The sequence below is a fragment of the Berghia stephanieae genome, chromosome 1 (genome assembly GCF_034508935.2).
Source record: "Berghia stephanieae isolate SIO BIC M18660-M18661 chromosome 1, UCSD_Bste_1.3, whole genome shotgun sequence".
In the NCBI taxonomy this organism is placed as follows: domain Eukaryota; kingdom Metazoa; phylum Mollusca; class Gastropoda; order Nudibranchia; family Aeolidiidae; genus Berghia; species Berghia stephanieae.
The window spans coordinates 48,566,062-48,582,308 of NC_088360.1; the positions used below are offsets into that span (position 1 = coordinate 48,566,062).

At 35.4% G+C, this 16,247-nt stretch overlaps 1 protein-coding gene across 1 annotated transcript in view; it reads left to right on the top strand.

Moving 5' to 3' along the window:
• The window catches only part of LOC144976767 (nipped-B-like protein A), an 83,847-nt gene extending 74,435 nt beyond the window's left edge, over nt 1-9,412 (top strand). Inside the window, exons 40-48 of the mRNA XM_078921184.1 lie at nt 1,261-1,396; nt 1,728-1,835; nt 2,880-3,089; nt 4,093-4,239; nt 4,416-4,548; nt 5,708-5,822; nt 6,184-6,361; nt 7,950-8,159; nt 9,039-9,412. Of these exons, the coding sequence (XP_078777310.1) occupies nt 1,261-1,396; nt 1,728-1,835; nt 2,880-3,089; nt 4,093-4,239; nt 4,416-4,548; nt 5,708-5,822; nt 6,184-6,361; nt 7,950-8,159; nt 9,039-9,281 (1,480 nt within the window). The 3' untranslated portion in view covers nt 9,282-9,412. The remainder of the gene's footprint in view (nt 1-1,260; nt 1,397-1,727; nt 1,836-2,879; nt 3,090-4,092; nt 4,240-4,415; nt 4,549-5,707; nt 5,823-6,183; nt 6,362-7,949; nt 8,160-9,038) is intronic.
• The last annotated feature ends 6,835 nt before the right edge of the window (nt 9,413-16,247 follow it).

Genomic DNA, 16,247 nt, shown 5'->3' on the forward strand with positions numbered 1-16,247 from the left:
TGCTAAACTGAAAAAAAGTAGTACATCACGTCTTTTTACTGGAGTTCAGCGCTCAGACATGGGTCAATCGATGTGTTTGTGTAAAAGTTTAGTAAATTTTACTTTTAAATTTTTTATCATAGATGTAAACTTCTGTGGCAGTGTAGAAGGAAAAATAGATATATTTCCTTGTTTAGATATTCCAGTAAATGATAATTTTTGTATGAGAAAATATTATTAGTTGTGACATAATATTGGGAAATGAGTTCAGTTCTCATTTAGGCAACAAATCGAAATCTGTCTACTGAAAAGTTGACAGCCACCTGTTGTAACATTTGTTATCCTGATCTTTTTAGTTGGTTTTAAATATTTCAGACTTATAAAAATGGTAAGAAAAATGAAAAAACAGATGAATTGTTTGTTGTATTTATCAGGGCTGAGAATCTTTCGTCTAAATGTTTTATCTCCACCCATGGCCATCACAATTCCGCTTTAAAATTATCTTTTTTGTGAATAAAAAAGACCCACCACAACCACTACATCAACATCTCTATCACAACTGCTATGACAACAACCACCACATCACCATTCCTACCACCACCGCTACTACAACCACCACCACATCATCCTCCAAACCATGTCTACTACTTCAACCCCCACCACATTATCATCCCTACCACCACCACCACTACTAAAACCACCACCACATCATCCCTACTACCACTACAACTACAACCACAGCATCATCCCTACCACCATTACTACTACAACCACCAGCACATCATCCCTATCACAACCACTACAACCACCATCACATCATTCCTACAACCACATCATCATCTCTACCACCACTACTACTACAACCACTACCACATCTTCATCCCTACCACAACTACTACAACCACCACCACATCCATCATCCATACCACCAATACAACTACAACCACCACATCATCCGTACCACCACTACAACTACATCCACCACCACATCATCATCCCTACCACTGCAACCCCCAGCACATCATCATCCCTGCAACCACCATATGTTGTAATTACTCTTTCAACTTTTGAAATTGCTGCGAGACACATTTTGAATTGCATCTCAGTAAATTTTAATGAAATTCAAATTTATAGGTTATTTTCGTATGGGTGGTCTTGATCTATGCGCTGAAAAATTTACTCCTTTTTTGTGACCAGTCATTCTCACCCCTGATTTATATTTGCATATAGGAAATTCAATGTTAATTAATTTTTTAAAAATGTTTTGTACATTTTATACAGAATGGCAAGTACTGTGATGCAAGTGTACCTGAAAGATCTAATGGAAACAGTTTTCCATGAAAGCTCCCAAGTACGCATGACAGCCCTTAATGTTGTCACACTCGTGTTACGGCAGGGACTTGTTCATCCTATCCAGGTAATTCTAAAAGCAAATTGGATGTAATGACTCAATATGGAGGAAAATAGTCTTTAAATCCTTTTTATCAAAACAAACCACTGATAGGGATATTATCATTGTCAAACATCAAAGAAGGCGATAGGGTTGCATTTTAAAATTGTATGCTATTTTATTCAGGTTTTGTGTTGAGGATGAGTGTTAGTATAAAGCATTTACACTGATTATCAACATTTGCTATAATGGGAAAGTGCCTTAATTTTAGTTGTGGTCATGATTGTGTATTTAATGTGATGTTTATGGTCTTTATAAAAATTACAAGTTAAATTACTATGTATGTCATATATTTCAGTGCATTCCATACTTGATCAGCATGAGCACTGATTATGAACAAGCAGTTCGAGTAAAAGCTGATCAGCAGTTACAGGAAATAGAGAAAAAATATCCTGGTTTTACTCATGTAAGTTATAACATGATAAATCTTGATTTTTTATAAAACTGTTGATATTTATAATTAGATACTTTCTGTTGAAGTTAAATAGGAAACCATTCATCACATTTCTCAGAAAGACAATGTTAGAGCTAATACAGTTCAAAGGAAATTTTTTTTCTCCTTTAATGATGCAAAATATTTACTCTGTCTCCTATAAAAGCATGATGTTGGATGATATCCACAAGTTTTCACTCTAAAATTTAATAATTTTGATTTGCAATCTTTTGTCTAAAACCATGTAATGAAAATAGAGTAAAATTTTATTTGAGGATATGCACTCCTTTATCATAAAACAGGGGTTCCTGACCTCCCATAATGGGCAGGGGGGGGTACATACTGTGTCTTCTATCCCCTTATAACTGTTTTCCAACATGCTGTGTGTCTTTGTCTTGGAATGAGATTACTTGGTTTTGTCCTGGCCCTGGCCGGAGTCCAAGCGCAGAGGGAAACAGTCAAATGCATAGTTATTGTTTTGGGAGATGATATTTTTTTCCTTGTAAATCATCTCTCTGTTATGTATTATTATATTTGTTATTTTCAATGTATAATGTAAGCATTTGAGTGTATTCCTCTTTGTTGGATTTTGTGCTTGTGTCCGGATGAGACTTATAGGTGATCTCAAACTAAGTTCATTGGTGGTATGCTCTTGGAATCTACATCTGATCCCTATTTTTTCCTAGTTCCCCTATGTGTTACTTTTTCTTGGGTGCTTTAATTGTAATTCTAGAACTTTTTACTATCCCATTTGCAATTGCCATAAAACCCTTAAAAACAAACAGGTATCAATCTTTCATTTGAAAAAGATGTTCACAGTTCCCTTCTGGAAATAGATTCCAAATAAATAATCACTCCATAACTCATAAATGAATTAAGCAATCTTTCCTATAAATTCAGCATCTTTGCTTTGTTGTCACATTTCAAATATTGCATGTCAAGGCAGCAATGAATCATATTTTTTTTAAAAACAGAATTTTGAAGTTTATGAATATAAGATCTTCTTTATTTTGGCAGATGAAAGCTCTTCAGGGAATGAAATCGTCTTACAGACTCCAGAAGGTTTTCAACAAAAATAATCCACTGGAGCCTATTAGAGGTCTTCGTAACAATGATGATAATCAGCCCTATGCTCTCAATGCATTCCTATATTCTTTGCTTCGTGCTAATAGATCTCACAGGAGAGGCCTTCTCACTTCTATTCTTAACCTTTTTGATGATTCTGCCGTAAGTATTAAGTTTTTACACCCAGTTTCCTTTGAAATAAATTGAAATCAGTTTTCTTTTTTACACCTATCCTCATAAGTCATTTTATTGTGGCATGTCATTGTTATTGAAAGAAGTGGTGTAATTTAAGAGAAAATGTGTCATGTTTTTTATATGATAAAAAGGGTTTGTCTCCCAAGAATGAAATACGTTTAGTCAAGAGCTCAAATGAAACAGTTACAAGGCAAGCAAGATTTGATGCTTAAATGATGACAGACCTTGTTCTGGCAGTCTCATTGGCTGTTTGAAATGCCTGTTTTTGCCAAGGATGGTTGGTGTTACTGTCTTTTCCATCCCACTGTATCCATTTCATGGCTAAGGCTACAGTACAACCTTTGTTAGAGGGAAAGCAATCCGATCTAAATATGTTTATTAAGTGCATGAGACCAAAGAAAGCTGAAAATGTTGAGTAAACCTGAAACCAACAAATCCTCTATTAAGAATTTTGACTCAGCAGTATTATTTATTGGTCAACAACTGATCCCCCAAAAGTAAAAGAAAAAATAGGCAAAAGCTCGTTTGGCCTTTATTACCAAATGCTTGAAGATTTTGATGATTGTCATGCTGACCTAAAAGCTATTGAAAATAGTTTAAAAAGCAAATTTCAGTTTCAAGAAAGTTCAGACTCGTCTGTTTTCCAGCTTTTACAGGTCTGTAAACCTGAATATTACTTTCATTCTTTTCGGGAGCTGATTTAGTTATTAGTGTCACTAGCATCATTTAACTTTACAAAAATTAACCGACAGCAGTTATTGGTCAGTCAATTTTTACACCATGCATTCCATAAAATATTAAGAAAATATATCAGCCTACTGGACTTGTAACTTGGACTTTATATTCAATGCATGTTTTAAAGTTCCCTATCTAAAATGTATCCCATTTCAGTTGGATCAATTTACTGTCATAATTTATGTAATTGATTTACTGATTTAATGAGATTCTTAAAAATGCAATTTCTCTACAGAGAATATCATTAGAGGAACAGTTGTTTATCGCAGACAACCTGGCCTTCTTTGCATATCAAGCCCAGGATGAACCACTGTTTATTATTCACCAAATTGACATAATTGTTAGCGTTGCTGGATCCAATCTCTTGCAGTCTTTCAGAGAAGTAAGTATACTTGTTTCTAATTTAATGACATTTGTCAAAAAATGAAAAGTCTGGATTCTAGTATATGAATAAAAACTTATCTTGTGATAATCAGAATGTTGTTTGCGGCACTTTTATGTCTTAGAAATATTATCTAAATTTGTTTCAAGAACAATTCAAATATGCTTTGTCCTCAGAATCTTTTACATAAACATAGCAATGGGTTACAGAATGGCATTGATGGCGACAAGCCTGATAACCTCCCTAATGGAGATATAAACATCCCTGTTGACGAAGATGAGGATGATGATGATCCAGAGTCTTTGTTAAGTAAGTCGCCATGTGTATGTGTGTGTGTGTGTGTGGTGACAGGAAAACCAGTCTCCCTGACATTGTTTTGACTTAAAAGATGAATACATTTCATGCACATTTTTCGTGACATCATGGCTGGAAGCTATGGCAAATGAAATGAGGAAATAGTGATCAAAAGTTGGTATCGGTGTGCTGTTAATGCCCTTATAAATATCAGCTTGCTTTAGCGCCTTTTTGTGTGAAAAAATATCCTTTGGTATATGGACTGTTCATAAATACAAATCCACTGAAAAGTAAATATTCATAAAAAGATTTATTTATTTTTTGTTGACATTAGATAGCAGATGAGCTCGAATTTACTTCATCGCACATATGAGCCATGGTCAAAAGGTGCCATATGTCAAATTCTTATTTTGAAGTTTATAGTTTTATTACTAAAAGGCATATGTTATATCCAAAATTTGACACAAACATGACAAGTGTCCCCTGTGTCACTTCTGATCGATGACTTGCAACCACATATAATTTTATTTTCAAGATTAGATGGCTCATAGTTATCAATCAGAGAAGTTTCAAACTTAAAACATGGTTTTTATACATATAGAATAAACATCCAGTTGTGTCATCAGCAGAAGCGACACTTTAGCTAAACAAAAGTTTTCGAATCAACAAGAAATGGAAACACAAATGTATGGAAATGTAAAGTTTCTCAGTTAACAACTGATGCTGTATGTAATAAAGACAATTTCAACTTAGACTGAGCATATCTTTGCATTGGTTGATACTTGTTGGTGTTGCTTCTGAAAAAATGTTGATGAACCACATTATTCTATGCACCTCTACATTGAATATTCTAAAATAATATTGAAGTGACAAAAATTATAACCAAATAAAATATGTTTATTTAGTTTATATTCCATAAAGTTCTTAATATTGAGAATTATTGATTACAGCATGATAAGTACTTGTAGCTATGCATTGATCTGGTATGTTGCTTTCTCCATGTGACAACAATGATCTTCGTGTCATAAATTTAACGTTGTTCCTTTTTTTTTTTTAAAGTACATCAGGGTTGATGAATAAACTAATTCTACTTTCAGTAGGTTATACTTTAAAAAAATATAGGTATTTTTATTGCATGATTGTTGTGAACAGTAAATCACTTTTTTCTCTACAGGTAAGCTTCCAGAAAATGTGAAACCCCTGTTAGACATTATAAATATGTCTCAAGGCTGTATTTTATTACTGGTGCTAAAACAACATCTCAAAGAGATGTATGGCCTCACTGAAGGGTAAGACTTTTCCCATTTTAATTTTCATTAGCACACAAATACCGGTTAGTGTATTTTTAGACTTAAATATGAAAAAGGTATTAAATACATATTTTAACTTGAAGTAAATTTGAAGCAAATATACCCTCACAGATTTTCAGTGTATTGTTTATAATTCATGTTTGAGGAAATTGATCCCAACTACCTATAAGGCTGAGTCATATAAAGGAAGTAGAATTCGAATGTATTTGAAATGATCAAGTTGCTCAATTTAATTTTTCCTCGCAATTTACAGGTTCTTCATGTCATAGGCAGCGATATCTAACTTTTTCTAAGAGATTATTTTTGGTAATTTTTAACTTTATTTAATTTTTCTTTTCAGCAAAATCCATAGGTATTCCCCCACAGAGGCAGCAAAAGTTTACGAGAAACCACTGAATCGTAAATCTCTTCCCCTATTTGAGCCACAACACACATTGCAAGTCGTTCGCTCTGTTTTTGAAGAGGACAACCGCTCTGAGGCAGAGAAGAGACAGAAATTGATAAATGACTACTTAGAGGTATGTATCATTAAGATTAAGTACAGTTGGATCTCTTGAATCGGGAAATCTCTTCCTGATTAGCCATGTTTACCAATTTGTCAGGGAGACGAAGATTTCAGCTGTGCCACGAACTTCGGAGTGCTTTTGTCCTGTCGAATAAAGGAAATCTTTCTCGATACTTTTCTATGAAACAGACTGGTTAAGAAGACTTCTAAAGAGATGTTGCAACAATGATAGAGTTTTTGTTTTTTTGGGGGGGGGGGGGGGGGGGGGGGGTAGAGTCTTTTTTTTGTTCTGTGATTTTTAAAAATTTTTGATTTTTTTTTTTTAAAGTGCAAAAAGTCGGTCTTTTTTGTTTTTATTTGTTTTGCATGAAAATTTTAAAACACATCCTTTAACATCATACATCATATTAATAGGCTGTTAATTGAATCCTAATTATTGTTTTATGGCGAGAGCAAATGCAGTTTGCACACTGCTCATTCGATCATGCCAATTGGCTAATGAAAATCATAGCATGTCATATCAGTGAATTTGTACATAATTTATTCATTCTGTCAAATTTGGTGGTAAATAAGAGACATTCAAAGTGAGATCAACTGGACGTTCATTGTTATCAACACCTCTAACAAAACCTTGCACCTCTGTTTGTTCTGACAATACATTACCTCCACCTTTACCCGGTTATTTCTGAGCTGTTGTCATGCCTAAAGAGGCAAGCAATTAGGATGCAAGAATAGACTGGGGTCCATGCCTCCTTTGAATTTTGACCTTAAATGCATGGGAAATTTAAAAATGAAAGTTGACACAGACCGCAAAATAACACCATTTGCAAACATGTGTTCAATGCTTGATTTGTTAGTTGGTGTGGCTGTCTGTGTTGTGACAACTTTTGATTGTGTGTTCCTGCTCAGTTTGCATTGTTTATTTGCTATTTTGATGCTGAGATTTGGAAAAGTAATAAAATCATCAATATGAATGTTATGTTTTGACAATTCTGAGCTGATTAGCAGGGGATTTTGTTTCAATTAGAGGGGTACATTAAATACAGAAAATGTCCTGGCTTGCAGGGTTTTCCCAATTTTGAGGTCCCACTTGTATGTGCATTGAGGCAATCATGTCCTGGCTTTCAGCCGTCTACTTCTTTCTTCACATGTAATGAGGTTTCAATGTATGATACCATCAACTTTCTAGCTAAGAAAGTTATGTGAACATGCTTTATGGAAACAGGTGTAAATATTATTATTGTGATTATCATTAGTATTGTTCCTGCTGTTGTTGTTATTATTATTATTATTATTATTATTATTATTATTATTATTATTATTATTGTCGTTGCTATAGGGTTTATTGGTGATCCAGATAGCTCAGTTGATGGATCATGGGCTTCACACGCTATAGAAAATGGGATAAACTCCACTCCATCAGCCTAATGGCTCTGAAGGACCATTTTTTAAAAAATAGGTTTTATTTGCAGGGGAGAAGAGAGGTAGATAAAGGCTATATAAGACGCCATTTTATTCTATGAGAGGAAAATGTTTATATATATATATATATATTATGCATTGTTATGTTGAATTAATCTCATAACTTATTTATGCAACAGTTCAGAGACCTGATGATGAGCATAGATCCAGCAGATGATGACATGAGTGGTGATGAAGCTCCAAGTGGTGGAAGAGCCACACCACAACCTGGCAGCAGCAGCAACAAGTCACCATCACATCTGAGTGATGCTGGGGAGGGAGGAGGTGGAAGCAGTGCCGTCAATCAGGATTCTAATCATGTACCACTTGACCCATCATCTACCTCAGGAGTAAGCCATTTTCATACATGCCGAATTTTATGAATTTTTCGTAATTTTTACTAATTTTAGACAAATTTCATGGCCAAAGACGAAATTTTATGGAAATGATGATGAAGAAGAAGAAGAACAACAACTACTACTACTACTACTACTTCTACTATTATTATTATTATTATTATACTACTACTACTACTACTATAACAACGATGATAATAATAATAATATTGTGGTTGTTCATACACAATTTCAGAAATTACGAATTTCCTTGTCAAATTACTAAAAATCGACATTAAAATTACTAAATTTGAAGTTTTCAATTTGGCAAGTCTGCTTTTGTCTCCTATATATGGGCATTTTTACTCTTGCCTTCATTTCTAAATTCCCAATTTGCGATTTCCTAGCAGCAATGATGCAAGTATCCAAGCAACCGCAATGGATACATTTTTTACTCTTTTATAGGGTTTACAGGTTTTACGAACTCCTTGTGGTCCTTTAATTAAGCTGCATTTTACTTCATTTTCCCAGACTGAGAGTGTAATGCAAAAGATGAGAGAGAATAAAAAATGTTCAGAAGACACTTATTGTGCTGATTTATAAACATTTCACATTTCTACAAAGTACTAATAGGTTCAAGATGTCAACATACAAAGTGTTAGCAAAATTTCGAGTTTCTATATTTATTTTTTATTTCTCTCTCTCTCTCTCTCTCTCTCTCTCTCTCTCTCTCTCTCTCTCTCTCTCTCTCTCTCTCTCTCTCTCTCTCTCTCTCTCTCTCTCTCTCTCTCTCTCTCTCTCTCTCTCTCTTTTCATGTACAAATGCTTATTTGATTCTTCTTATTTTTCTTTTTCTTTTTTTTTTTAATATTTACTTCTCTCTTTATTTTTCAGGCCCTTCAATCTTCGTCCAATACACCTTCATCCAAGTCATCCCGCATTTCACACTATTCCGACCATCATCACCATCACAGTGATAGAAAAAAGAAAGGCCATATATCAACCCTAAAAACTCATAAACTTTTATCCTCCGGCCATAAAAGCACCCCTGTGGTCAAAAAGAAACGGAAAAAGCGAAGACGTTTAGATAGTGACGATGGTGATGACAGTGATGATGACCCTGATTTTGTTGGTTGAATGAAAGTGAATGTTTCTTGGAATTTTCAGAATGTGAACAGGAGTATTTATTTCGAGTGCAACTGGAGTTTGATCCTCACAGCTATTACTTTTCGTTAATTTAGACATTTTGGAAATCAGACCATCAACCATCAATGGCAGATTCCGTTATTTATCTTTGATGTACCTTTTACAAGTATGAATACCATATCTCTCTCTCTCTCTCTCTCTCTCTCTCTCTCTCTCTCTCTCTCTCTCTCTCTCTCTCTCTCTCTCTCTCTCTCTCTCTCTCTCTCTCTCTCTCTCTCTCTCTCTCTCTCTCTCTCTCTCTCTCTCTCTCTCTCTCTCTCACGTGGTATTTTGAGTAAAAAATTTTGGTATACTTTCATTTAGTAAAAGTTTTTTGTTATAATTTCATGGTGGTGGAGGTTGGGTTGGGAGGGAGGAGAAGAAATTTAAGTCCCTAAGTACAGAATGTTTGTCCATTTCGTCACTTTATGATTAATTATAGCAGTTTCAACCAGCATAACTTTTGGTAAGCCTTTAAATAACTCTCTCAAACACACTGCTTTCCACATAAGGTATGGTGACTTTGCATTTGCTAAACTGGCTGTGCCGTATGGGATTGGTTCTCTAGAGTAGAATTGATTAGAGAGCACTATAATTGCAACAGACCTGCCATTGATACAGATTTAATGGGTATATCCATACTTCAGATGGAATTATCAAATTTGGTAAGTTTGGATTTTAAAAGTTACCTTTTAGAAGAAATGAGTGAAAATGAAGTTTTTTCTCTCATAATTGAATATACAGTCACAAACAGTGATGCCAAAACTCCGGTTTCACCCTGAAAAAATTTGGTCTGGACCAAAAAATTCCGGGTTATGGACGACTTCTGTCAAATTCCAGTGAGGTCATATTGCTCTTTCCCCCCCCCCCCCCCCCCACACACACACACACACCTCTACCACCACATCATCATTGCCACTACTACAACCACCGCCACCACATCATCACTACCTCTACTATAACAACCATCACCACCACTGCTACTACAACAACCACAACCACATCGTCACTACCCACCCCAACAGCAACCAGCACCACCACCACATCATCATCACTACCACTTCTACTACAACCACCACCACATCATCATCACTACCACTTCTACTACAACCACCACCACCATATCATCATTACCACAACTACTACAACAACCACCCCCACATCACTACTACTACAACCACCCCCACATCATCACTACCACTACTACTACAACCACCACCACTATATCATCATCACTACCATGACTACTACAACCACCAACACCACATCATCAATACCACTACTACTACAACCACATTATCACTACTACAACAACCACCACCACTACAACTACAACCACCACCACATCATCATCACTACCACGACTACTACAGCAATCACCACCACATCATCACTATCACTACTCCTATAACCACCACCTCACCATCATCACTACCATTACTATTACAACAAACACCACCACATCATCATTACTACCATTGCTGCTACAAACACAACCAATCATCACTACCACTACTACTACAACAACCAGCACATCATCATCACTACTACAACCGCTACCCATTATCATTATCACTACCAACACTACTACAACCACCACCATTAGGTTTTGGAGCTTTACTTCATTTGAAATAAAGGTACTTTGGATGGGATGGTATTTGGCATTGTGTTTACTTATCTTATAGTTCTAATCAGTTATAAATTTAGAATTATGGGGTATATAAAGACAATGTCAAATACCATCCAAATTTTCTTGTTTGTGGCAATTCTTCTTTCGGCATTGAAATTCCTCCAAGTGGTGTCTGAAATTCCTGTGAGGCAAATTTTAAGGTGGCATCTGCATATTGTAATCAAGATTATATGAAATCTTTTGACTTCTTCACTTGTTATGGCAATGTTAAACTTAAGTTCCTGGCTTTGAACGTTTGAAAGCAAAGACCCTATTAACAAAATCTATGCTGTATTCACTCTGTCGCCATCCATATCCGTTTTGTTTTCATTTTAAAGGTAAATTCTTATCAGAAAAGGTTTTATATAACATTTCAAAAGTCTGTACTTTCGGATAAATTTGCAGCACATTACTATCATGCAATAAATATTCCAAAGACGACCTTTTGCAATCCAATAGAAGCAATACAGTAGGAGTAATAACCAGACATCAGTGATTCAATTGTGGATGTGCACCTAGCGTTGATCTCATAACTTTGGCACTGCAGTACACCATGAGGAAGGCACATTACATAATTATTACATGTGATGTGATTCAACTGCAAATAAATATTTGGCAACAAGTAGTGACGGATAAAGCAAAAGTTTGAGGACACGGATGTGTCTAAGAAATGGAAATGTGTTCCTCATAGTGTTATGTGTTGAGGAAGTATAAAAACTCCCTGCAAAGGCACGTACTGATGACAAAGTTACTGGACAGCAGTGGCAGAAATTTTTTTTAAAAGAATTATTGCAATGAAATCTGATATAAAAATATGTAAACACTTCAGAAAATTACAACTACAATACAATTGTCATTTTCAAGGTTATCCAATGAGCAAATTAGCTTCTCATGGGCCTGAAGTGAGCCATTGAATTTCTGGCGAAATTACGCACTTCTGATTTTGGTGAGATTCAGATGATCAAATCAGCATGTTTAGAGAAAATTTATAATAAATAAAATTATGTACTTTTAGCTGGTCTGTTTCCAATGTTTTGTATCTGAGGCTGTGCCAAAAGGTCGCCTTTGTAGCATCGCCACAGAATTACTCCAATACTAAGTTATTTAGAAAAACTAAGGAGGGAAAATTGTTCCCGTCAGTTTTTCTGAGTTAAATATTGAAAAATAAAACAAAAACTGATGATCTTGCATCAAAATTATAGTAGCAGCTTTTTTTAATTTTTAAAAAGTATGGACAGAGTAGTAGTCTTGTCCATTCTGTTTTTCTGAGTGTGGTCCTTTGACCAGCAATGGTGGGCAGGAGGTCACTTGCTTGTATCTTCTATCCCCTTATATCTGTTTTCCGAGTTACTTTCTGACTTTGTCTTGGAATGGCATTGCTTAGTTTTGTCTTTACCCTTGCCAGAGCCCTTAGCTGAGAGGGAAACAGTCAAATGCTTATGAGTTTTGGGAGATAATTTTTTTCCTTCTTGTAAATCATCTCTGTTATCTTTTCTTTTTGGATATATTCTGTAAACATTTGAGTGTATTCATCTTAGTGGGATCCTGTACTGGTGTCTGGTTTAGACTTTTAGGTGATCTCAAACTAAGTACACTGATAGTATATTCTTGGAATCTACATGGGTTACCCAGTTGAACCATTCCTCTTTGTCTTACTTTTTTTTGGGTGCTTTAATTGTAATTCTAGGTTTCTTGACGATCTCATATTCTTCCTCTTTACAGGCCCTGATATGACCATGTATTGCAAATGCCGTAAAACCCTTAAAAACAAACATACTGTTTTTAACCATTGAGAAAGCAAGCGCCTAGAGCTCATATTGCATGAGATGGCGCTATATAAGTGTACAGTATTATTATTATTATTTCTGCTATTCTATTAGTGCTAGATCACCATTTTGGTGTATTTTTCATAATTTAACCCTGAGAAACTGATGAAAACAAAAAAAATTTCCTTAGTATTTCAAAGTAGCTAGTATTTGAATATTTTTTATGGCGAGTGTTATGTCAACGACCTTTGGGCACAGCCTCATCTTTGGTAATGACAAAAGTAATTTTTGTGTCATAGTTGATGAAGAGACAAAAATATTTAATCATTTTGAGTACAACAATAACAGTATTGTTTTTTTCTGTCTTTATCTCAATATTTGACAAATTATTCATATAATGAGTTATTGGCACCCGAAAAATGGCGTGAGTAATTTCTACAATGTTCACATGTTACTATGGACCAAGTGGGTCAACTGACATAGGTTAAATTATGATGAATGTTTGTGTGGGATGTAGTACTGATGTGAGAGTGAATAATATGCTTACAGTTTGCAGATCAGTTTTAATTATGAATAGACACGTTTTATTGTGAAATGTTGACTATTGCTGCCTTCTTTGTTTGAATGTTTCTTGAATGCATATAGGCTGCTTTATGTAAGATTATGACCATACCAGGTAGGGTTAAATGTTTTTGCATTCTCCTGTTGAGTCTGACGCATACCATACATAATCAAGCCATAAACCATTTGGACATCTTGTACTAAATAAGAATAATGTACGGTATTTTTAACAGCTCTTTAGTCCATATTTAATAGTATTCTAAGTTCTTAATATTACAAAAAGAATAAAGGAAAAAAGTAACTAATGAAACCAATACAGACATAGTCTTGTTAATGCCTTGAGTGTGTAGGATCATTTTTTTTCTTTTCCTGTACCTTTAATTCATTAGTTGGTATGAAAGTGTCAATAGTTGTATGGTGATAGTACCCGGGATTGACTGAGCTTTTTTTTTTTTTGTTGTTGTAACAAATTTTTATGTATATAATGAAAATTATTCTTTGGTATCATTTTTAATCTTTCTTTCTTTCTTTTTTAGTTGGCCTTGGCATTTATGCTGTGGGTAAAGCATTGGGTTTGTTTTGGGTTTGGGGGGGGGGGGGGGGATTTTTTTATGTTCTTTCTTTTTAAAAATATTTTTTATTTATTTATTTATTCGTGTTTGTTCAATATAATATTTCACAGTTGTTGAAATCATTTCTCATTAAGATTTTTACGACATAAATCATCTATCGATAGTGTAATGAATAATAATAAACCATGTTTCATTTTGATATATTGTTGATAATAATAATTAAAAAATGTTTTAGCAATGTAAATGTAGACTTTCTGCTGAAACATCTCCATCATCGTCTCCTCTTCTACCAACTCCTATAGTACTAAATGTTCTTCTGTCACTCACGCCACATTAATTGTACATAAACTTATTACATATTGATGCATTTTGTACATCTGTTGTTGATTACCGATAAAGTTAAACCTTGCAAAATTTCATCAATTTTATTTCATTTCCATCTGTAATGTATTCATTTTGTACCATTTGATTGCTCATTTGAACAAATCATGATCAAATCTTCCAAATGAAATATTGGATTACTTGAAAAAAAATTGAGAATTAAATTTGGAGTTTATTTAAGAAATGAAATAGTCTGGAATTGTTCGCTTCGCTTGCCCCCCCCCCCCCCCTCCCCTCTCCTCTCTCTCTCTCTCTCTCTCTCTCTCTCTCTCTCTCTCTCTCTCTCTCTCTCTCTCTCTCTCTCTCTCTCTCTCTCTCTCTCTCTCTCTCTCTCTCTCTCTCTCTCTCTCTCTCTCTCTCTCTCTCTCTCTCTCTCTCTCTCTCTCTCTCTCTCTCTCTCTCTCTCTCTCTCTCTCTCTCTCTCTCTCTCTTTGAGATGGTTCTTTCTGTGTCATCTATCCACCATTGTGGGCAGGGAGATAATTAGTGTCTTCTATCTCCCTCTATGTTTTCCAACTTGCTTTCTGTCTTTGTCTTGGAATGAGATTACTTGGTTTTGTCCTGGCCTGGCTGGCTGGATGGAGTTCCTGATCTCCTATAGTGGGCAGGGAGATACTTAATGTGTCTAATATCCCTCTACTATAGCTGTTTTCCAATTTGCCTTCTGTCTTTGTCTTGGAATGAGATTACTTGGTTTTAACCTGGCCCAGGCCGGAGTCCTTGGCTGGGAGGGAAACAGTCAAATGTATAGTTATTGTATTGGGAGGTGATATTTTTTTCCTTGTAAATCCTCTCTGTTATGTATTATTATATTAGTTGTTTTGAATTCATAATGAAAGCAGTTGAGTGTATTCCTCTTAGTGGGATCCTGTGCTCGTGTCTGGTGAGACTTTCAGGTGATCTCAAACTATGTACAATGATAGTATGCTTGGAATCTACACCTATTCCCTATTTGTAGCATTCTCCTTTGTCTTTCTTTTTCTAGGGTACTTTAATTGTAATTCTAGAACTTTTATACTATCACATTCTCTTCCTTATAACTGGCGCTGATATGACCGAAATGTGTCGCAAGCGCCGTAAAACCCTTAAAAACAAACCCTGGCTGGAAGGTCACGCATTTCGCCCCTCTACATGGACTTCCGTTTATTTCCTTGAGCAAGATTAGTAACCTCCAAATTTGCTCACTTTGGACAACACAAGGGTGATTCCTGTTGACATCGGATGTTTGTTTAGTGGACTATCTACATTCCTTCATGGAATGCGTGTCGGCATCTTAGGATGCATTGCGGAAGGGCGAAAGTATTGGTAGTACCACATGAGGTCATTACTAATTTTAGTATCTCTTTTTTCCGGAATTGTTTCAAATTACATGGCTCAAAAGGCCATTGGCTCTGATGGGGTGTATATGACGATTACAATATGGCTCAAAGGGCACTTAGCTCTGATGGGATGTATATGAGACCATGACTACAGACTACAGTGATATCTTCCATTATCGTCTATGACATTTATCATCAGACAAACATCAACCCATATCTGTTGAAATGAAGTGTAAATTTGAGAGTCAAATGAAATTCTAAGGAATTCATTGAAATATTTTTGAGATAATTGAAAAGACAAAAGAGAGGCGGATGAGGAGAAAGTGGAAAGCAAGAGAAAGAGGAGGAACATAAGATAGATTAGAAGGGTCAAGAGAGAGGGAGGGAGGAAATACATTTCATAGGAAGAGGAAGAATTGAAGTGTTTTCACATTTTGTTCCTGGGTGGGGATCCTGACCTCCCATAGTGGGCAGGGAGGTACATGCTGTGTCTTCTATCCCCCCATACCCGTTTTCCAATTGTTTCCTGTCATTGTCTTGGAATGAGATTACTTAGTTTTGTCCTGATCCTTGCCGGAGTTCCTTGGCTGGGAGGGAGACAGTCGAAAGTATAGTTATAGTTTTGGGAGATTATATTTTTTTCCTTGGAA